The 21204-nt window shown below is 46.9% G+C and overlaps 3 protein-coding genes across 9 annotated transcripts in view; 2 read left to right on the top strand and 1 right to left on the bottom strand.

Moving 5' to 3' along the window:
- Positions 1-1629: 1629 nt before the first annotated feature.
- On the top strand, positions 1630-5753 carry LOC137482587 (small ribosomal subunit protein eS4). Its single transcript, XM_068205013.1, has 7 exons — positions 1630-1672; positions 1886-1963; positions 2490-2670; positions 3105-3202; positions 4239-4410; positions 4819-4976; positions 5582-5753. Exons 1-7 carry the CDS (start codon positions 1670-1672, stop codon positions 5681-5683), a joined length of 792 nt encoding a protein of 263 aa, XP_068061114.1. The 5' UTR covers positions 1630-1669; the 3' UTR covers positions 5684-5753.
- A 4010-nt stretch (positions 5754-9763) lies between these two features.
- RBM11 (RNA binding motif protein 11) lies at positions 9764-14664 on the top strand. Of its 2 annotated transcripts, none has more exons than XM_068205011.1 (5): positions 9764-9910; positions 10864-11026; positions 11963-12041; positions 12707-12800; positions 14513-14664. In XM_068205011.1, exons 1-5 carry the CDS (start codon positions 9809-9811, stop codon positions 14570-14572), a joined length of 498 nt encoding a protein of 165 aa, XP_068061112.1. In that variant the 5' UTR covers positions 9764-9808; the 3' UTR covers positions 14573-14664. The 2 variants fall into 2 exon arrangements, with proteins under 2 accessions (XP_068061112.1, XP_068061113.1); XM_068205012.1 differs by having other exon boundaries at positions 12707-12804; positions 14534-14664.
- A 753-nt stretch (positions 14665-15417) lies between these two features.
- The window catches only part of LOC137482584 (protein fantom-like), a 40563-nt gene continuing 34776 nt past the window's right edge, over positions 15418-21204 (bottom strand). For all 6 annotated transcript variants that reach the window (XM_068205007.1, XM_068205006.1, XM_068205004.1 and 3 more), the window contains 2 exons: positions 19503-19636; positions 15418-16723 (listed from right to left, as the gene is read on the bottom strand). In XM_068205007.1, coding sequence (XP_068061108.1) covers positions 16620-16723; positions 19503-19636 — 238 coding nt within the window. In that variant the 3' untranslated portion in view covers positions 15418-16619. The remainder of the gene's footprint in view (positions 16724-19502; positions 19637-21204) is intronic.

The raw sequence follows: 21204 nt of genomic DNA, 5'->3' as shown, positions 1-21204 counted from the left end.
TGATATGGTGGGAACACAGGTTGGGAAAATTACTAAAACTTTTAAGTTTTGCTAATCCAACCTTGAGAACACTTCATTGGACTAAGCATGGGAGAGACAATAGTGCTGAAACAGGACCCACGGAATGCAGAATTTATAGTCTGCAAGAACATATTGCAAAACCCAGAGATAAAAAGAAACAAACACAATTCAGCAATTGTCTTATCTGGGAAAAAGATAATAGGATAATGTTATATATACATATTATAATATTGGCTTTTTGGAAATATTAAAATGGATTTATAAGTGTAATGTTAAAGTAACTTTGTTATAAAGATATTGCTTTTATTTCTGTTAATTAAGCTTAGACATAGTAGTGGAATAGCTATGCTATGGGATAGCACCCAATGAACACAGGATGGGGACACCTGTACAGATCTGCCAGCCATCAGCACTCACTGTCTGAAGACAGTCTGGACCAAGGCTCAAAAATTGGAGATTATAAGAATGGACAATCAAGGAATGAATGTGCATGCTCTAGAAAGGAGGAGCCATGCTAAACAATTCTTGGAGCAGGTAAACTAGTTTGGGAAAAAGTTTACTGTGCATAAGGGTCTATGAATATGCAACAGGCTGATGTAAGGGAAAAGGTGTTTAAGGGGTATCCCGAAGACAACAGGGTGCCGAGATGCACCCGGCCGTAGTAACCTTTGCTCTATGGTCCTTGTCTCCTATTGTCCTTTATTAAACTTTTAAAATTTTCTCAGGAGAGTGAACACATTTTTCACAGATAATAACAAGACTGAAAATGTGGGCTAATGAGCATGAGAAGCAAGAAATCTATAACCAGTAGAAGATAAAATACTAATTAGTGAAGAGAACTGTGTATTTTATAGCAAATGAACATTAATTGCTTTGCTGAAGTGCATAAATAGTGAAAAGTTTTGAAAGTGTGCATGCATCATAGGTGGAGCTGCTCCTGTGCACCCAGCACTGTGAATACAGCAATGCTGCTCTCTGTTCTAAACACAGAGTTTCATTTTTTCGGTGACAGCGTCACCCTGGGCAATGGGACCTCTGTCCCAGCCACACCCTGCTGCGGAGCGCTGCTGTGGAGACGTGCTAGGTGTGGGGCTGTTGCACTCACTGGGCTGCCCGGCAGGATGCGGGAGCCTGGGACTGTCCCGGGGACTCCGGAGCGCGGTGGGGACACGTCTGCCGCCCTTGGGGAGGGCAGCTGGGACCACTTGACCCCCGAACTGCCTTCAGGAGTGGGCGCTAAGGCCCGGCGTCAGGTTTGGGGGCTGCGTGGGGTCCCAGCTCTACCCCGGGAGGGGCCGTGGCAGGGGCAAGACACAGGTGTGGGCAGGGAGGGGTCCCGGCGCAGGTGTTATCGGCTCTCCTAAACCGCAGGGCCAGAACGTGGCGGGCTGTGCCATGCCATCAGCAATGACCAGCGATGACCACGGACACAGTGCCCGGCTAGGAGCGGGGAGTCCCGGAGCGCGGTGTCCCGGAGCGGGCTGTCCCCGTCGGGGTCTCCGGGAAGGGACGAGCCCTCCCGACCTACCGGTCACCTCGCGGGCCCTGGACCTCCGAGCCGCCAGGGGGCGCCGCACGTCGCTGCCGCCATGCTCTGTACTTCCGCGGCGGGCCGGAAGCAGCGGCCCTTTCTCGGCGGAGCGCAGCCATGGTGAGGGCGCGGTGGCGCGGCTCCCCGCCGCCATCCGCCGCCATCCTCCGCTCACCGCGGGCTGTGGCCATCCCCTCTGCGCGACAAGCGCGGGAGGGAGCCCGGCGCTAGGGTCCTGGGGATGGGAGTCGGAGGGGGCTGGGGAAGGATGGCTGGAGGGGCTGGGCCTGGCGGCGGCCCGTATCGCACCCCTTAACACGTCCCGTCCTGTAGGCCCGCGGCCCCAAGAAGCATCTGAAGCGCGTGGCTGCACCCAAGCACTGGATGCTGGACAAGCTGACGGGCGTCTTCGTGAGTGCGGGCCTGGTTTGGGGTTAAAGCTGGCGTCGGGCCTGGGTTTGAGGTGGAGCCCGGGGTCGGAGGTGGAGCCCGGGGTCGTGGCAGCCGCGGTCACATCAGGGGAGGTGTTCAGGTGCTGCGCGGGGGCGAGCAGTGAACGGGGGCAGTTGCACACGGCAGGAGGTGTTTGTTTAACGTTAGGGTCTTCGTGAACAGCGTTCTTGTTCCCCCGTTTGCAGAGGATGTGATGGGGTCGTTGGATGTTCTCTTTTAATCTGCCTATTGTGCTTTTCACATCCGGGTTGAGATGGATGGTTGTGCTCTGTGGGGGGCTGTGCTCTGTTTGTGAGGCTGGCAAGACACGGGGGAGACTACTGTGAATAATACCAAGAACAGAGAGCTTCAGCCGGTCGCTGCCTGTGTGGCAGCTGCCATTTGTGCTGCTGCCCTGCCGTGCTCTTGTGGGAGCTGTTGGCGCCATGGTTTTCCTCTCTGGTTGATGCTGCTTGAGCCTCCAGCAGAAACCTTCTGTCGGCAGGCTCCCCGCCCGTCAACAGGCCCACACAAACTGAGGGAGTGCCTTCCCCTCATCATCTTCCTGCGCAACCGGCTGAAGTATGCTCTGACCGGAGATGAGGTCAAGAAGATCTGCATGCAGAGGTTCATCAAAATAGATGGCAAGGTCCGCACCGACATCACCTACCCTGCGGGCTTCATGGGTGAGTAGGGTTGGGGTGATTGCTTAGGTAGCTCTTCTACATTGGCAGGGGAGTGTTTTGTGGGGCTGGCATTATTTGAGGGGCAAGGTTTCCCTGCTGGAGTTGAAGAAAAGATATGTATAAGGAGTTGCTGCTAAGTTTGGAACTGTGCACTGCCGTGAATACCGTAGTCAGAGACTTGTAGCCTGTAAGTGCCTGCTTGACCTGGGTACCTTGCTGTTCAGATTCCAGCCTTCAGCAGTTTTTGCTAATTGTCAATCTGTTGCTGCAAAAGATAAGAGCCTGTGCTCAAGGGTAGATCCCAGCCTCAACAATCACACCCTAAGTGTTGTTCAGCAGATTCTGTTTCTTTTTAAAAGTGAGCTTGATCCCAAGTTAGGGTCTTGGGTAATGAGCTGATAAGAGCTGCTGTTGTTTTCCCTGTCTGCAATCAGATGTCATCAGCATTGAGAAGACAGGTGAGCATTTCCGCCTGGTGTATGATACCAAGGGCCGGTTTGCTGTTCACCGCATCACACCTGAGGAGGCCAAGGTGAGGAGCTTTGATGTGGTGTAAGGGTGGGCCCAGTTGGGTTTGGTTGGGGCAGTGCTTCCTCTTTGCTATTTCCTGAATGAGAGCTGATGTTTCTCTTCCCTGAGAGTTGAGGTCACGTGCACTTGAGATTGGGGTGCTCAGGGTTGTGGTGAAGCCTGTGTCGGGGGGGGAGATCTCATTGTTACATAGAAGTAGTTCACACGTGGGTGTAAGGGCATTGTCTGGTGCTGGAGATGATGCTGATGCCATGGGCTGGATCAGAGAGTTTTGGTGTGGAGGGGAGTCCTGGCTTTGCCAGCTAACAGTGACTGGAAACATGGAACTGTCTGTGGTGTAAAAGCCTTGAACTTCTTTCCAGAACAACAAAACTCTGTACTCGCCCTGGATGCTGGGGAGCAATTTCCTCATGCGTTCCCTTAACCCAGGCATGGCGTGCCTCAGCTGCACGGCCGTGCTCTGGTTTGCATCTCCTCCTTTAAGGCAGGCTGTGCAGGCATGCAGCTGTGTAGATGGCAGAGCTGGCTGTGCTGGAGCCAACTGTGGTGTGGTTCTCCTTGTGATGTGCTTCTCTGACGACTACTCTGTGTTGATCTGTGAGGTCCAGAGAGGCTATGAGGGAGTTAGGGTGATAGGCAGGAGGGAAATCAGTGCCCTGGAGGGGACAGATCTCTCTTTGGTCCTGGAGAAATGCAGCCTCTGTCTCTGTTGTGTGCCACGGGCTTTGGGGAAACATAAGGGCATTGTCCTGGTAAAGACTTTCCTGTGAAAGCGCAGCCAGTGTTTTGTGGGGAGGCTGAAGCTCAAGGTGGGCTGCTGTTCCCAACAGCAAAGGTGGGGCTATAGCAGAGCTGCATGACAGCTGTTCAGAAGTAGTTACTGAGGCAGGGAGCTGGACAAGTCACTCTGTGGGCTCATGTTTAAGCCCCGAGTATCTGGGTGTTCTGCTGGCTGGTGGCTCTTTGGAGTACAAGACTTCCCTAGTCCATGGTATTGCTCGCTGCCTCAGCTTAGAGGTGTTGGGTTTTGTTTACAGTACAAGCTGTGCAAGGTGAGGAAGATCTTTGTGGCCACCAAAGGAATCCCTCACTTGGTCACTCATGATGCTCGCACTATCCGCTATCCAGACCCCCTCATCAAGGTGAATGACACGGTCCAGATTGACCTGGAGACGGGCAAGATCACAGACTTCATCAAGTTTGACACAGGTAGGTCTTGCATCCCATTAAAGCACTGTACCCTTCCCCACCGTGGAGAGCAGTCTGGAAGTTAAATGCTAGGCATATTTGCACTGAAATAGAGGCAGTGGTGTCAGCCTTGTGAAGGGTTTGTTTCCCAGCAGCATGTCCAGCTGGAGCAGGGGATTCTTCCTGTGTCCTGGCAGTGGGAAGCATTTGGCAGGGACTTGGCAGTTTTGAGGCACCAGGTAGAAGCAGTGAGCTGGTGGGGAGGTGCTTCAGCTTGTCTCTTGGTGGGGAGAGACCATTTCAGTCACAGAGATGTGAGCAGTGCTAGCATGGTGGGATGGGAATGTTTGGTATGGGCAGAGAGCCCAAGTGGAAGGACTTCACAGCATGTGGTGCCAGCTCTTGTCACACCTGCATTCCCTTACTCAGGTAACCTGTGCATGGTGACCGGCGGTGCCAACTTGGGCCGTATTGGGGTGATCACCAACCGGGAGAGGCACCCCGGGTCATTTGACGTGGTTCACGTGAAGGACGCCAACGGCAACAGCTTTGCCACCAGGCTGTCCAACATCTTCGTTATTGGCAAAGTAAGGCCGTGGGGGCACCAGGTGGGGGGTTCTCTTCTCTTGTGAGGGGTTGGTGACTGAGGCAGAGAGCCTTGGTGTTCCCTTGGGCAGCTGTCTTCCCACACAGTGGAGCTTCAGTGCTGGTCTCACTTCTGACTCGGCTCCCTGTATTTTTTCCTGCTCTGGGAAGGGGAAGAAGCATTTGCAGCTTTAGGAATGACTATGTTTTCAAGAAGCATCCCTGAAACCTGAGAGCTGGGGGCTGAGTGGTGCTCAGGCTTGGTGTGATCTGAGCAGCTGCTGTGACTCCGAGTGCCCCCCACAAAGCGTCTGCTGTTTTGCCATCCCTGACAGGCTCTTTGTCCGGGTTATGGGGGGAGGGGGCGGTGTTTTGGTTTTGGCTGAAGCACATTCTTCACGGATGTGACTGAAAGGCAGCTGTAGACCTGTGCATCCTTGGCACCTTCCTTAGGGGCCTCTGCTGTGCCAGTGCCATCACCATGATCACCATGTGTACCTGACCCAGCATGAGCAGGGGTGGGCTTCTGCTGCTTTCCCCCATAGAGGGAGAGCTGTGTTGTTTGCTGTCGGGGTTTCCTGATGTGGTCTCTTCTCTCTTGCTGCAGGGCAACAAGCCATGGATCTCCTTACCCCGTGGAAAGGGCATCCGCCTGACCATTGCTGAAGAGAGAGACAAGAGACTGGCGGCCAAGCAGAGCAGTGGATAAAGTCCAGCTCAGGCTGGACTTTATGGCTGCCTCTGGTGCTGTCAGTGTGTTAATTAAACTGTTTACTACACGGCTCTGACTGCTGGGGAGCGTTCTGGGGCTAGGGTGGGGAGCCATGCTGCCAGTGCCAGGCCCTGCTCCTCAGAAGGTCCTGCTTCTCTGGGGAGACTCCTGTCAATCTGAGTAACTACCACAGCCTTATTCCAGAAAGGCAAGTAGGAAGGGTGGGAGAGCATTCAGACTGCTCTGTCTGTCCCTGGGAAGGTGTTGGCACAAATGCTCCTGGATGTGCAGGAGGAGCAGGGATATGGGGAGAGCTAGCTGGGCTCTCCTTTAACCAGTGCTGCCAGGTCTGTTTGAGGGGCAACCCCCAGCTATGTTGGCTTCAAGGGTGTTGGCACTAAGTGTCCAAGCGTGGCTGGTGGCCATGCTCTGGGGAGATCCCTCAGGGTGTGCTCTTCCGTGTCGTTTCTGTGGAGGTGGAGGGTGCAAGTGATCACACTGACAGCCTGGACTAAGTGGGAGGGGAATGGGCTGCTGGGGACACTGAGCACCAGCCTGGCCTGCAGGAGCCAGGGAGCCGAGGACTGGTGGCTTTGGGAATGGCTGTGGGGGACAAGGTGAGCTGGTGTGAGCAGTCTGCCCAGTCAGGAAGGGCAGCAAGGGTGCAGGAGGCACTGTAGGGAAGGGGAGGCTGTGCCTGGGCATGGTGTGCAGGCGGGCCACCAGGTCCAGGCAGGTATGGGCACTGTGGAGCAATGCCAGTGGAGAAGCTGGAGTGATGGAGGTGTAGAAGAGGCTGAGGGCACAACCTCTGCTCAGCCTGGGGAAGAGGAGTCCTGGGACCTCTCCCACTCTGCCTGCCTGCATCAGCCTTGTGAGCACCTGTCTTTCAAGATGAATGGGGCGCAGATGTGCACGATTGCAAAATTGGCTTCATCAGGTGTCCATGGTGAAATGTAGTTGAGCCTGGTGAAGTGTCTGCAGGCTGCTGTATTCTGCGGTTTAATCTCAGGAAAGCTGAGTGCTTGTGGCACTGCCCATGCTCCCATCCCTTGAGTGTTGCTGTGCTGCTCCCTCTGGATGCTGTGCAGGCTCAGAGCAGCAGCATCTCCAGGAGCTTTCACGGTGCAGGCAGTGAGCACTGGTGCTTGGGCTGTCCTGTGATGCACAGATGTGAGCAGCCAGAAACGTAGGGAAAATCCCCACATTTTCGTGCACAGAGACAAAAGCAAAAACCACTTAGTTTTTATGTTGTGAAAAAGCTTTAGAAAATTGCCAAATTGGCTATTTGGGAAAATAAAACTCAATTGTTACAGTACCAAAAACTCCAAAATGGCAATGAAACCAACAACTGGGAAAATTTGGGGTGAAATGTTTGCAGTTTGGGAGTGGGCACTGCAATGGATTATCCATTGTGGGTCAGCCAGATTAGGTTGCTTCGTGTGGGTTGTCCCACATGAGCTGTCGCTGAGCGTTGCGGCGGCTGGCTGTGGTGGATGTCATCTGTGTGTGTTTGCCTGCAGCGGTGTCCCCGCCTCCCGGTGCCGCGTCCTTCCCGCGCTCCCCGGCTGTGACCTCCCGCGCTCTGGGCCGCGGGCCGGGCGCCACCGTGCGGCGGCAGCTGCTCCTGCAGCCGAGACAGCCGCGACTGCGCCCGCACTCGAACAGGGGTCTGTCCCTGCTGCCCCCGCCTGGCCGAACTGCCCAACTGCACCTCCCGGGGCCGCCTCCCGGGAAGCGCGCTCCGCTGCCGTCCCGCGGGGCCGCGCTCCCGGGAAGCGCGCTCCGCTGCCGTCCCGCGGGGCCGCGCTCCCGGGAAGGGCGCTCCGCTGCCGTCCCGCGGGGCCGCCTCCCGGGAAGCGCGCTCCGCTGCCGTCCCGTAGGGCCGCCTCCCGGGAAGCGCGCTCCGCTGCCGTCCCGCGGGGCCGCCTCCCGGGAAGGGCGCTCCGCTGCCGTCCCGCGGGGCCGCCTCCCGGGAAGGGCGCTCCGCTGCCGTCCCGCGGGGCCGCGCTCCCGGGAAGCGCGCTCCGCTGCCGTCCCGTAGGGCCGCGCTCCCGGGAGGGGCGCTCCGCTGCCGTCCCGCGGGGCCGCGCTCCCGGGAAGGGCGCTCCGCTGCCGTCCCGTAGGGCCGCGCTCCCGGGAAGGGCGCTCCGCTGCCGTCCCGCGGGGCCGCCTCCCGGGAAGCGCGCTCCGCTGCCGTCCCGTAGGGCCGCCTCCCGGGAAGCGCGCTCCGCTGCCGTCCCGCGGGGCCGCCTCCCGGGAAGCGCGCTCCGCTGCCGTCCCGCGGGGCCGCGCTCCCGGTAGGGGCGCTCCGCTGCCGTCCCGCGGGCACGATGTCGGCGGCGCTCGGGGCGCAAAGCGCGGAACTGCGGCGCCGGTACTGTCGGAGCGCTGCTGCCGCCCCACGGGAGTGCCCCTCGGGGCCGCCGCCGGGCCTGGGGCCCGTGCGGTGCCCGGGAGCGGAGCACTGGGCGTGGGGCCCGGCGGTGGCAGCGGCAGATGAGGGATGAGGTCGCGGCAGCGGTGAGATGACAGAAAGTCATGGGTCGTTAGTGTTACAGATACATATTATAATATTGGCTTTTCGCAAATATTTAAATGGATTCTATATGTGGGATGTTAAAGTAGCTTTGTTATAAAGATATAGTCATAATTTCTGTTGTTAATTAAGCTTAGTGAAATAACTGATATAAGTATGCTTGTGTTAAAATGCCTGCTTGGATGGGATAACATCCAATGAACAGAGGATGAGGACACCTGCTACAGATACACCTGCCAACTGTGATAAACGGGACCGCACTCCAGGTACTAAAAGTGATTTCAGTATTTATTGTAATAAAAGAAAGGCCTAAAGCATGGAGGCCTTTCCGCGGGCTGAGCAGGAGCGTTCCCGTCGCGGATGCTGCAGCGCCGGCGCTGGGTCTGCTGAGCAGCGATGTCCCCGACGTTCCAGGTGGAGCGGCACGGGTTCAGTGGGTCAGAAGCCCCCTTTTTATCCTGTTTTTTGTCCTTTTGGATTGGTTTCTTTTTGGATCTTTCGTTTGCGTGAAGGTTTAAGGCGCTCGATTGGCCCGTTGCAGTTCTGTCCCGGCTGGCTCGTTTCACTTGGGGGTGGTGCACTTTACTTGGGTGTAATAAGGAACACCGAGTACCGTATTTCTTACAACCACCCCTTTTTACCCCTTTTACAATATAATAACTAAACTAACAGTACATGTTTAACAATTATCAACGATTTTACAACAGTTTCTAACCTATTTTTGACAAAGCCAACATTAACACAGTTCAGAAATAGGTTTTCTTTATGGGTGGCATGGACTTCTAGCTGATAAAACCCTCTCCCTTTGCTCCTGAGCTGAGCACTTGCTCTGCTTGCAGCCTCATTTACAGTAAGGGCTCATTGCAATGGAAATAGCAGGAGTGGATGGTGTGAACACTTGTGAATACTAGTCTGGGAAGGTGGATTGTTTTTCAGGGTTGGTCAGCGGCAAAAATAGAAGAGAAAACCTCCATGTTTGTATTTACCATCATCACTACCCACCTGCGGGTTAAGTACGCAGTCACAGATGTTGGGGGTGGTGTCACAAACAGACGCACACCTGCCCTCCCGCGTTCCAGTGCTGCCAGGAGCCGGGCCCGGCCCCTCACACGAGTCCTGGAGCGCGGCTTTCCTGCGGCTGGGACGCGCTTCTCGCGCTCCCGCAGCGCTCCCGGGGGGTTCCCGCAGCGCTCCCGCAGCGCTCCCGCAGCGCTCCCGGGGGTTCCCGGGGGTTCCCGCAGCGCTCCCGCAGCGCTCCCGGGGGTTCCCGCAGGCTCCCGCAGTGCTCCCGCAGCGCTCCCGGAGGCTCCCGGGGGTTCCCGCAGCGCTCCCGGAGGCTCCCGGGGGTTCCCGCAGCGCTCCCGCAGCGCTCCCGGAGGCTCCCGCAGAACTCCCGGGGGCTCCCGCAGGCTTTCGGAGGCTCCCGCAGGGCTCCCGCAGCGCTCTCGCAGGGCTCCGCTCCCGCAGCGCTCCCGCAGGCTCCCGCAGCGCTCCCGGGGGTTCCCGCAGCGCTCCCGCAGGGCTCCGCTCCCGCAGCGCTCCCGGGGGTTCCCGCAGGCTCCCGCAGCGCTCTCGCAGGCTCCATGTCGTCGCTGGGGCGGTCCGAGGCGGCGGAGCAGACTCTGCTCGTGGGGAACTTGGAGAGCCGGGTCAGGGAGGAGATCCTCTACGAGCTCTTCCTGCAGGTAGCAGACGGGTACCCTTGTACATCGAAATGCTGTTCTAAGGCTCGAGAAGAAAAATTCGACCAATGGGATGTTCAGTTAGGAAAGCTGGACAACATGCTCTGCGGAGGTCCCTGCAAACCCCGACCTTTCAGTGACAGTAGAAACACAAAGTAGTTGGACCTGTTTGAAGCCCGAGCTTAATTCCCACCTGTTTTCAACATTAAACAGTAGTCTGCTGTATAACTGTAAACTGCAAATGTGAGCTGAAGCTTATCTTCTTAGAGGACATGAGTAAGACAAGACAAAATGTAAAAGTGATGAAGTTGGTCCTAGAACACAGTTTTGCGTTATTGTTCTGCATAATCTGCAGCAGCCATCCAAGTGCTAGCTTTTATCTGGGTCTTTAGGTCATCCCAGTAATTTGTCTTTTTCCCTTGTTTTATCTTGTTTTCGTTCCCTTTTGCTGCAACAGCCTATGCTTCTCATTGTAGTCTTGCCCTGTCTTTGAAAATATCCAGTTCAATATTCCTGCTGTGGCATAATCCTGAACATGCACCCCTGACCTCTAGCTCTTCCCCTCCATCAAATGATGAGCAATTATCTACTGCTACTTCTAAACTATTAATATTTTAATTTATGAACTGGAAGGAACTTTTGCTATGGAGTCAGTAAATTAGTCTTCCCCTTTGGGAAGCTAATTATTACGGTATGGTATTCTAAAAATAATAAAAATTCTGGTTATGAAAGATTAAACATGAGATGATGCTTGGTTCCCTTATAACGTTTCTGGAGCTGATTTTTGTTTGTAGAAGGCTCAGAATTTGAGCTTTGGGAATGCGGAGAGACATTTTCAAAGTAAGAAACTTAAGGTTTCTGGCTATGGCTGAAGAGAAATAATTAAATATTCAAAACACAATGAAGTTTCTGCTAAATAATAAAAATTTCTGCTAAATAATAGAAATTTCTTTCAGGCTGGACCATTAACCAAAGTGATGATTTGTGAGGACAAAGAAGGAAAACCTAAGTCTTTTGGATATGTGTGCTTTAAACACAAAGTATCAGTGCCTTATGCAAAAGCTCTGCTGGATGGAATCTGTTTGTATGGCAGACCAATTACCGTGCAGTATTGGAGGGGTATGTTTCGTAATCCCAATGGTAAAGTTTCAGCGTAAATGTTTAAACTTTTTTAAGAACAGTTTTGAATCCTAAAGCCTTTTACAAAGATAACAATTTGTAGTTGGAAAAACTAATTTTTTTTGTTAAGAAACAAAGAATTCCTGTCGCTTTTGCATAGGGAAGGATTCAATCCTTGTAATTTTTTGTTTACTAAGAGAATACAATAGATCGGTTCAGAACATGATAACTTGTAAGCTGTGTCAGGCACTGCTGTATGGAAAACAGCAATCCAGGTTTTCGTGCCAGATTAGGCACCAATTAAACCAATTAAACCAATTAAACCAATTTAGGAATTGGGGTGTAACTTTACCTTGCAGTCTGACAGGAAGAAATTGATTCAGTATGGCCAGCCACTATTGAGCTCTTGGATCATTTTTAAACTAAAGCCACAGAGTTATCAGTGCTTTTGTTTTAAAGGGAAGAGATTGTAGTTCAAAGAATATATTATATTCTTAACTTTATGTATATGGAACTAAACCTTTGAGCAAGCCAACAATCAGGCATCGTTTGCAACCCAGACGTTAAGGACTCGCGTTCCTTCTGTGCCACTGCTTCTTTCAAAGGCTCTACAGAGCAGTTGCCAGGTTTAAGCAGAATATCTGTGGTTCCTAAAATCAGAAGCATCTCCTGTGTCTGTAACTGGGTGATGATATTGTTCTTGATTACTTCAACAGCCCTGATTTGTGCTTCTGTAAGTGAATAAATGAGAAATGAACATTTTCAAGCTGTAAGATGATGCTATTGATTATCTGCCATAAAATGGCACCATACCTTTGTATACTACCTTAGATCTACTAGCAGACTACAGATGACACAAAACACTGTCTGTGGTTTTTAACTGGTCAATTGAATTGTCATAACTGAATAGTCATTATGCTCTTGTCTTATTTCCAGGGAGTTCTCACTCACCAGAACTAGACAGTTGTAGAAATGGTTTTGAACACCATATTGACTTAGAGTCTCCTGCAGACAGGTAAGAAAGATCACCTGTGAATGAACCCTATGATTATAATTTTTAAAATAATCTATAAAGAATGTGAGTTGATGTGGTAGAGCAATCTTGAGGTTTTTCATCAAAACAGAATCTTGTCTTTGCATTGTTACCAAGGGCTTGCAGTTTATTTTAATGTTTGGTTGTTTAGCTTACCAGATGATTAGTTAGCTTCAATTTTCCATCCTTTATTTGTTTCTGCAATATTCAGGGCCATGAGAACATACTGAACCCTGGGTTTTGTACTAACCAGGGGTAATGTTTTCAGTCACTGGGGAACAAAATCTGACAAGTCTTTTTTTAACCCCACCAAGTTTACACCTGCATTTTTTGTGTATATAAGTACAAGCAGCTGTCATGTACATATGAATGCACAGTTATAAACCTTTTATAAAGGAAGTCTGAACACCTCGGATTCAGTATTTGAACTCCCATGGTGAAATCTAATACCCTTTTGTGCATGCACATAAGAGGATTGCTCATTAATTAAGCCTTTGGGTATATTTCATTTATCTTTATTTTTCATGTAATATCTCAGTTGTCTGCTTGGATATTCCCATTACAGCCCAAGAGTTAAGTCTCAGTACTCTGATCAGCAGTATGTGGTGGACATTCAGCCTTTGTACATTGCCTTCTTTTTCCTTTAGGCATCAAGAGCTTTCTGGAAATTCTCTATTTCCTGTTACTCCTTTGCCAGTGAACAACAGTTTACTTCATGATCACCCTGGCTTTCAAGAGGTGGTGAGTTTGTGTTAGAAGTGAAAAATGTGGGAGTGTTTTTATGAAGCTGAATGCATTTAGCATTTCTGCAAAAACCAGTGCTTGCTTTAGGTATCAAAATGTGCTATAAGCACAGTATTAGGATACTTCAGGCTCCTCAAATAACAGGATCTACCAAACCAAACAATTTTCTTCCTGCAAGAATATCTTAAAGGTATATAGCTTAAGAAAGCTAAAAACGGTGACGTCTACAAAGCTCTCTCCTGCACTGTGTTCCAAATGGTGGGACAAGCTGACCTCATTGGAGTACAACCACGCAAGCAACAGCTTCTTCACATACACCTAGGAGGGAAACCTCTTAGTTCTTCTGAATTCAGAAATGCCCAGCAGGAGTTTAAAATGGGCTAAAACCTAATCTAAAACTCAATCAATCACCAATGTCCAAGTTCAGGAAACAACAGTTTGAGGGTTCCTGGGCCTAAACCTTCACATGCCTGTTTAGGTCTGTCCTTCATGATTTACTTTCACAGCAGATGACAAGAACCCACACTTTACTTCCCCTCTACAAGACTCTGGTGCATCGGACCAATATCATCCTAATCTCTGAGATATTCCACAAAGCAAGGAAACTGGTCTCTTCAGGTGAAAATCTGTTCGTCAAACCTACTCCCCAAACACATCATGAAACTTCTGAATCTGATGAGTCTGTGGACTGGTAGGACTGAAAAACCCAGCCTTTAATGTGAGGTACCAACTGTGGACAGTCCTGCTCACCGAGTCTGACTGGGGACTGGCCAGCCCTTGGAACTACAGAAGGGGGCCAGTCTGGATCAGTTACCCTTGTTGGCTGCAGTCTGAGCAGGAAAATGGAGATCATCTATTCCCCATCTATGGGGTGGGGGCCTGCCCTCCCATCTTCCCAGGCTGTGCCCTGAGAAGAGCTGGTACTTGTATGAACTTTCCCATCTCCTCTACTCCCTTTTGAAGGCTCAGGTGCACCGTCTTACCCTCTGTGCTTGCTGATGAACCTACTCCTCAGTAACAAGGCAGTACACACAACCAACTTCATCCCATTTTCGGCTTGCCAGAGAGGATGGTATTGCAGTGTGTCTCACGTGATAGTTTGTTGAAGCTTCAGCAGAAAGTGATCTCATCACTAGTATGCCTTAACAAATCTACCTCACCTTACCGTGGCAGGTCGCCAGGCAGGTTGCTCTCTGGGGAATCTTTCCATGTCCTTGTTGGAATGTTTTGTTCCACATCGACTTTAAAATTTGTTAAACCAGGCCTGAAGAACTTGCAGATGTGCATGCCTTTACAGTACCAACAGGCACTGCAGTTACAAATATTTATCACATAGAGATGAAGAAATGAAAGGAATATGTTTGTTTACCTCATGTGAGGACTAGCTGCCAATTTAGCCTTAAATCAGGTTGTCTCTGTTCTAACTTTGCCATGAAAAATTTGTCTACTTTTCTGCACTATACTAGTTGTCATAAAATAGCTTTATTCTCAAACATTCTGTGTTATAGTTTGTCCGTCTTTTAATTGTATAATTCACAATGCACGCAAAATGAAGTTCTTTAAAATTTCCTCTTCACAATGTAAACAACGCAAGTTCTATTTCTCTAAATGTACCATGTTCTGGCATAGCAGTATACAGTACAGAATCCAATGGGTAAACAACTTCTTTATTAGCAGTACCTTCAGACTTACCCTTTTCTCCCTATCAGAATCAAACTGCACAATTCAAGACTGCACGGAGTTGTCCTGAATTGGCCACATCCAAGTGACTGTGAACTGCACCAAGCGGGATGAAAGAAAGAGAAAATGGCAAAGTTGTGACAATGACCAGTACTGAAGATAATAAAAGGAGACAAAGACAGTGTGGCCAAAACTGGGGAAAAAAAACCAAAACAAACAAACCCCAAGAAAAAGACACATTAATACTGTATATTTTTATTATTTGCTTTCATCTTTGAACTTTATTAAAGGAATGTTCAAGATTCATAGTATTTTTGAAATGTGTTATGCATAGAAACTTAGAATATCCTGAGTTAGAAAGGTCATCGAGTCCAGCCGGACCCACACCCTCCCTGCTGTCCCCCTTCCCATCCCCTCCTAGCACAGCAGCCCCTGGGCAAGCAGCCCACAAGGGCTGGCTTTTGTGCCCCTTCTACACTGCCACAAATGACAGGAGTCTGGCTGGCACCACTGTACTTGCAATGGCACTTTAAGTAGCTGCAAATGTCACAGGCCCAGCTACACCAACCTCTTCCCTTTACTTATCCTCAATAAGAGGCATTGATTTGAAGTGTATTCACAGAGTAGTTAGTTGGGGGTTGGAAAGGAGCTTTGGAGATCATCTAGTCCAACCACCCCACCAATGCAGGGTCACCTGGAGGTGACTCAGGAAGTGTGCAGGTAGGTTTTTGTCTTGAATGTGTCTGGAGAAGGAGACTCCACAACCTCTCTGGGAAGCTATCCCAGTGCTCTGCCACCCTCAATGTAAAGAAGTTCTTCCTCATGTTAAGGTAAAGTTTGGTTGTTCATTACCACTGAAGTCAAAGGCTGTCAGCTTCTGTAGCTATTTATACTTACAAGTAGGTAATCAGAATAACCACTGGATTATAACAAGCAAAAGAGAGTTTACTTTATTGATTTTTTTTTTTGTAGCAGTAGAAAGACCACATTTTTGCAATATTTTTTCAAGAATGGTTCAGTTCTTGTGACTTTTAATACATATGGAAATAATTCTGCATTTAACAAGAATGACAGTTCCACAAAAATGTGAAATAATTGCTAATTGTGTGGAAGACCTGTCTTGCACTGTTGCAGCTACCCTGACTCTTAAAATAATCTAAGCCTAATATATTAAAAAAAAAAAAAAAAACTCCAAAAGCAGGAATAAACCATAACAAATTGTTCACCACTGAAATCCACAGAAACATTACCGGAGCAAACCACTTTGATAACAATAACAGCTATTTTTTGTCAACTGCTTCACAAAACTGGATAGAAATGTGATGGTATACTGCAAAGCATGAAAATCAACACTAAATGCTTTGTTATTTTTGTTTCTGTGCAAAATGTTAAATGGCTGAAACAAATTATAAACGTGCCATCCCTAGAATTAAAAAACAAAACAAAACAAATTAGATTATTAGATGGTGTATTAAGTGCAAAAGCTGCTCCACATGCTTAGATCTAGCTTTGGCTTCAATTTGGATTGAAGTAATGTGTAGAAATGCGTCTCCTTTTTCCACCATGAGATCAGTCTGGCACTGGAACAGGTTGTGCAGAGAGCAGTTCAGCAGTGCCTGTCCTTGGAAGTTTTCAGATGAGACTGGATACAGCCCTGAGCAACACGGCCTAACATAATACCTAACCCTGCAGTGACTGGACTAAAAACTACCTGAGGTCCCTTCTAACAGGAATGACTGCCTTCTGACACAGTACTGTGATACAACTACTCTTAGTAAGAATCTACAAGCATTTCTGTTGAAGGTTCACCATCACTTATTTCCTTAGACAAAATACTCTCAAACTGGTATCTGATTTACAAGCAAGCTTGCATTTGAAACCAAACTTGGTTGGAACTAAGTTAGATTGTTACACTATCAAGTGTCGAGAGCCTGAAGTATGATTCAGCAAGGACCTTAAAAGAAAGAAAACAGACTGAAAAGTGTACAAAACTTCATACCTCAAGCATCTTTTTCATATACATTTTACGTTAAATATGCTGTAAGAATGATAAAGATCTCATTTTTGATGAAGCATCAAGTGTATCTTTACACTGGGAGCAAGAACTTCAATAGGCAAATGTCCCTTTCCTGCCTCCTAATCATTTCTGCATTCCTGATGGACTGAACGCAGCGCACTCAGGGCTTCCACTGTCACTGTGAGCTTCCCAATCACTGCACTGGCATCTTGTGAATCGAAGACTAGAAAGGAAGCATCAGAAAACAGCATTAGCCATCCAACTTAAGATTTCACTTTTGTTTTGATCATTTTCTTTAGTGTTTGGACAGATTAAAGGGTAACTAGCATATGCTAAAAAAAAAAGGGAGAAATAAATAAATAATCTTGCAGTTCATGTCCTCAGGCTACTGGAAATTAAACAGTAATTCCTAGTAATTCCTAGTTCTAATTCCTAGAACTAGAATATATACCAATAAAAGTATTAGTGTTGAAATTAATTTAGAAAGGAAACTATCAATACAATAATTGTCTATATGAAATAATTATTTTTCATAATATGTAAATAAAGATCTTCCAAATTCTATTAAACATATATCTACATACATAGGAGTAGTCTTAAGTAAAAATACACCAATGAATGCTTTTTCTACACCGTATGATGGATGGGTCCAAATCAGCCTCAACAAATCACTCAGTGAAGTGTCAACTTCAAGAGCAAACTTCAGGGGACTGAATCCTTTTTACTTAAAAGCAGGATAATTATAGTTAATTATATCAGAAGATAACACTAATTCTATTTTCTCACTTTTTATACTGTCCTATTATCTCTGAGACATACTGTTAGATGTTTTGACTATAATATTTTTCACCCATCTTCTTGTTTAGCCATTCACTTAATTGTTTCAAATTCCACATAAACTACTTTGATACAATCAGCAATGGAAAAAACAAAATAGGAGAAAGATATATGGTTGCAATCCTCAAAAAGAATAAAGGAAGTTTGGTATGTAATTTAAGAATGACTTTATGTTCATGCAGTAAGTGTCCTATAATTTCCCCGTGTCTAGGTTTATTATTTTTCCTTAAACCAACATCCAACTCAGAGAATGTGTACAGCACTGCTTAGCAATTCTGTTTATTGTGCCCTTACATTTAATTGACATCTGTGTTCAGATCTGAAGAACTGATCCGTTTACAATTACTTCCTTTAAGAAAATATACAGATATATTATTTTTCCACGATCTGACATATTTTAGCACAAAATTAATTTAAATTCTCTGAAACATCTTAATTTTCAGAAAATATAAAAGTTTCTATGTTATGGATGCAATAAAAATCCCCAAAAAACTGTACAGCATATGCAGGAAAGGGGAGAAGTGCAGAAGGGAAAAAGAATAAAAGTATTTCTAGCTATTATTATCATTTTCATATATATAATTAAAATGAAGTAAAAATTAGTTCAAATGTCTGATGATTAGGGGAAGAAATGCTCCTCACAATACTGAAGCAGTTGTCATTACATGGTAATTATTAGCTTACAGTAATAAATATTACAGCTTTGTAATAAAACCCAGTCCTTCTGGTCCTAATAATTCTCTCAGATGAGATTTAGGAATTTTAAGAGTTTTGTGAAAAGTGACTTTCAAGCATTTTGTTTACATGACTAATCAATCTTATCAAATGGGAACTATGACAGCAGGAGGTATGGTCATAAATTCCAGAACAAAAATCAATCTTCCAGTGCGAGATTACAAAATACATTTTTGGAGGAACTTTTGTACTCGGAGAAAAATTATTGGTGGAAAAAAGCTTAAGCTGCTCAGCCACAGCAGGAAATGCATCGAATCTCTATATTGGTTTTCCAGAATATGAAAATTTGATGATTCTTAGAATTTTCCTTATCGCATTCCTGTAAATTTGAGTATTTTAGCAACAGCGTGGATGCAAATCAAGCATGATAATGGGAATGGATAAGAAAGCCTATTTCTTTTCCCTCATTACTCAGCTCCCCATTGTTCAGGTACAGGAATTAGACACAACAGTAGAAGTAGTAAAGTTACATTTGCCTGGCGTTCTGCTGGGGCTCACTAGAACTCTTGCTATTGCAAAAGGCACCTTGTGCACATGAGTGCTCTGCATCCAGTCACTGAACTAGGTCACTTACTGGGAAAGGAGAGTGGCTGTTTTATAACAAAGGTGCTTTCAGCTTCTTCACTGAGCTTCACCCCAAGGGGGGAAGAGGATTGAGAGGAAAAAGTAAAGAGAAAAGTGCACCATTGGTAACCGTGTCTCTGCTGCCATGGGGAACAGGAAACTGAGCAAGGAGAATATTATCCTCATAGCTGACAAAAGGAACAAAAAGCCTTCTTGAGTCTTTTATCAACATTATAAAAATGCATCCTATGACTCAGGAAATGGAAGACTCCACACTTCCTAATCACCTTGCTCTAATGAGTCACAATGAGTTTGGTCAGTCTGTTACAGAAGGGTGCTCACTAAAACTGATTCCTAATCAAAACCACCAGTCTTTCACATTGTCTCATACATGTTTCATATGGAGGAAACAGACTTGAGGTACTCAGGTTATAATGTAATTTCAAGTAAGATACAGAAGTTAGCATTACCAAATTGCTGATAAAAATTTTAATACAAAACAAATTTTTATACAACATACGTATTTATTGTCCTGCCATAATGAAGTATGTTGTAGAAACGACAGAATTATAGTAGCGGGCATGGCTTGAAAGTTCTTAGGTTTTATAAACTAATTTCTATGAGCTGAGAATGCTGTTTGGTTTGGGGTTTTTTGAAAAACTTTAAGGAATAATACTAATAGATACTTTTTGCAGACTTTTGCAAACAAATGTGGAAGTTATTAGTTAGTATTCAATAATTTCTTATTGAAACAATGTCAAACAATTACTTGCACAGTAATGCACAGTAATACTTGCAAAGCAAAGCAGAAATTCAACAAATTTTAGGCTACAGAAGTTTACAAGAAAGCAATCTTTAAAACTTACCATCAATATCTTGCTCAATGATATCTCTCTGCTTCTGGAATATCTCTTTTAAACTGACATAAGCAAACCCAATATCCTCACATTCAAGATCCTGTTCATCTTCTGGGGGATCACTGACCACTGTAAATTTTAGGCTAAACGCACACGCACAAAAAAAAAGGTATTTTGCTTTCAGAAAGGGTCAAACATCAAATTACAAATAATTAAAAAAGAAAAATCACACTATTTTACAAGTTTAAAATGCATAAACACCCTTGGTGTATAGGCAGAAACTTTCCATAAATTTTGTTTCTTGGTGGTCCTCTTGCTACAATAAAATGGGAAACTGGACTACTGATGAACTTCTGCCTTCCTATTTATTCAATACAAAACTGAAATTTCAGCAAAAGCCAAAAGAGACATTCTGATAACTGCAGGAAACAACTTACTTAGTAACACAGGGGACAGTAGTGACATGATGGCACATGTAAGAGATGAATGCTTCTGTTGTGAGAAAAAGCTCACTGCTGTTATTTTACCTGATTTTACCTCAGGTTTATAAAATATTTAGTATAGTTATCCAAGTATTTATAGGGGAAATTGCAGCACACAGACCAGCTGTTGTTTCACTGTGTTGAGGAATCAATGCCGAGCAGGCGGCTCAGGAGCAGCTGCAGGCTGAGCTCTGGAGGAGCCCAGCCCAAGGCAAGAGGCTGGGAACTCCAATCCCTTGGCACAACAAAGGGCCCAGGACCCGTGGCCCAGCCAGGGGAGGGACACTCGGAGATACAGGCAGGAGCCAGTGACTCCCAGACTTGGGGCACAGCCAGGTGAGGGACACTCTGGGACATGGCAGCAGCTGATGACCCCCAGACTGTCCCGTGAGGGTACGAAGCTTTGTTCAGCGTCCCTCCTCTGAGGCTCCAACTCGAGCTGTTATTGTCTTATTTAATTACTGCACCAAAAATTAAGTTATTTTAAGGATTAGGACCTCTAAGACTCGGCGATTGGAAACCTGGGCTGGAGCTGGTGAGGGCAGCTGGTCTGACTGGGACAGTGTGAGGGGTGTAGCTGCAAAGGGACCTCAGATCAGGTGGTGAAGTGTGACTGCCCCAGTGATCCTGGATGGCTGGACAGGGAAATGTCTTTAGCAACTAAATTATCTGCCAGGGAAATAAAAAAGAGTATTTTTTTCCTCATTATTGTTAAATCTTAGCAAAACATGCTTTATTAGAATATGTTTAGCAACCTTCCTAATATAGATGCCAAATAAGGGATATGGAATGAAGACAGTTCACTCTCTTGGAGTGAATCAGTGATTTGTGAGTAAGATTTACAAATTACTCTGACACTTCAAATGCAATGAGCAGGTATCCTAGTCTTCTGTAAATTGAATGGATCATAAAATTAATAGTTGTTCCATTTTAATGATTATTGACATTCAAGAAGAAACAGAATCAAAGTATGTCATTCATTCTCTCCAAGTAAAGCACATGGCCACCTCAATGAAAAAAATGGAATAAGAACAAATTTATTACTACGAAATTGAACAAGTCTAATTTCTAATCTTTCTCATATGTATTCATATAATAGATGTCTGCTACATCCATATATACACACATATATATTTTTTTCCTTTAAATTCTGGGGCCAAGGAACACTTCCTGCAGTTCTTAAGACTCCTTTTAGTATTCTGAATTCAGAAAGCAACAAATGTATACTC

Source organism: Anomalospiza imberbis, chromosome 14 (assembly GCF_031753505.1).
Source record: "Anomalospiza imberbis isolate Cuckoo-Finch-1a 21T00152 chromosome 14, ASM3175350v1, whole genome shotgun sequence".
NCBI classification, from domain to species: Eukaryota; Metazoa; Chordata; class Aves; order Passeriformes; family Viduidae; genus Anomalospiza; species Anomalospiza imberbis.
Note: the sequence above shows the minus strand (reverse complement) of the source record. Positions and strands in the feature narration are given on the sequence as shown.

Excerpts from the sequence above, each read along its gene's own strand:
- LOC137482587 (XM_068205013.1), top strand. Across the intron at positions 3,203-4,238 it reads TCACACCTGAGGAGGCCAAG|TACAAGCTGTGCAAGGTGAG; the intron begins GTGAGGAGCTTT and ends TTTTGTTTACAG. Across the intron at positions 4,411-4,818 it reads CTTCATCAAGTTTGACACAG|GTAACCTGTGCATGGTGACC; the intron begins GTAGGTCTTGCA and ends TCCCTTACTCAG.
- RBM11 (XM_068205011.1), top strand. The coding sequence starts at position 9,809 with ATGTCGTCGCTGGGGCGGTCCGAGGCGGCGGAGCAGACTCTGCTCGTG. Across the intron at positions 12,042-12,706 it reads TTAGAGTCTCCTGCAGACAG|GCATCAAGAGCTTTCTGGAA; the intron begins GTAAGAAAGATC and ends TTTTTCCTTTAG. Across the intron at positions 12,801-14,512 it reads ACCCTGGCTTTCAAGAGGTG|AATCAAACTGCACAATTCAA; the intron begins GTGAGTTTGTGT and ends TCTCCCTATCAG.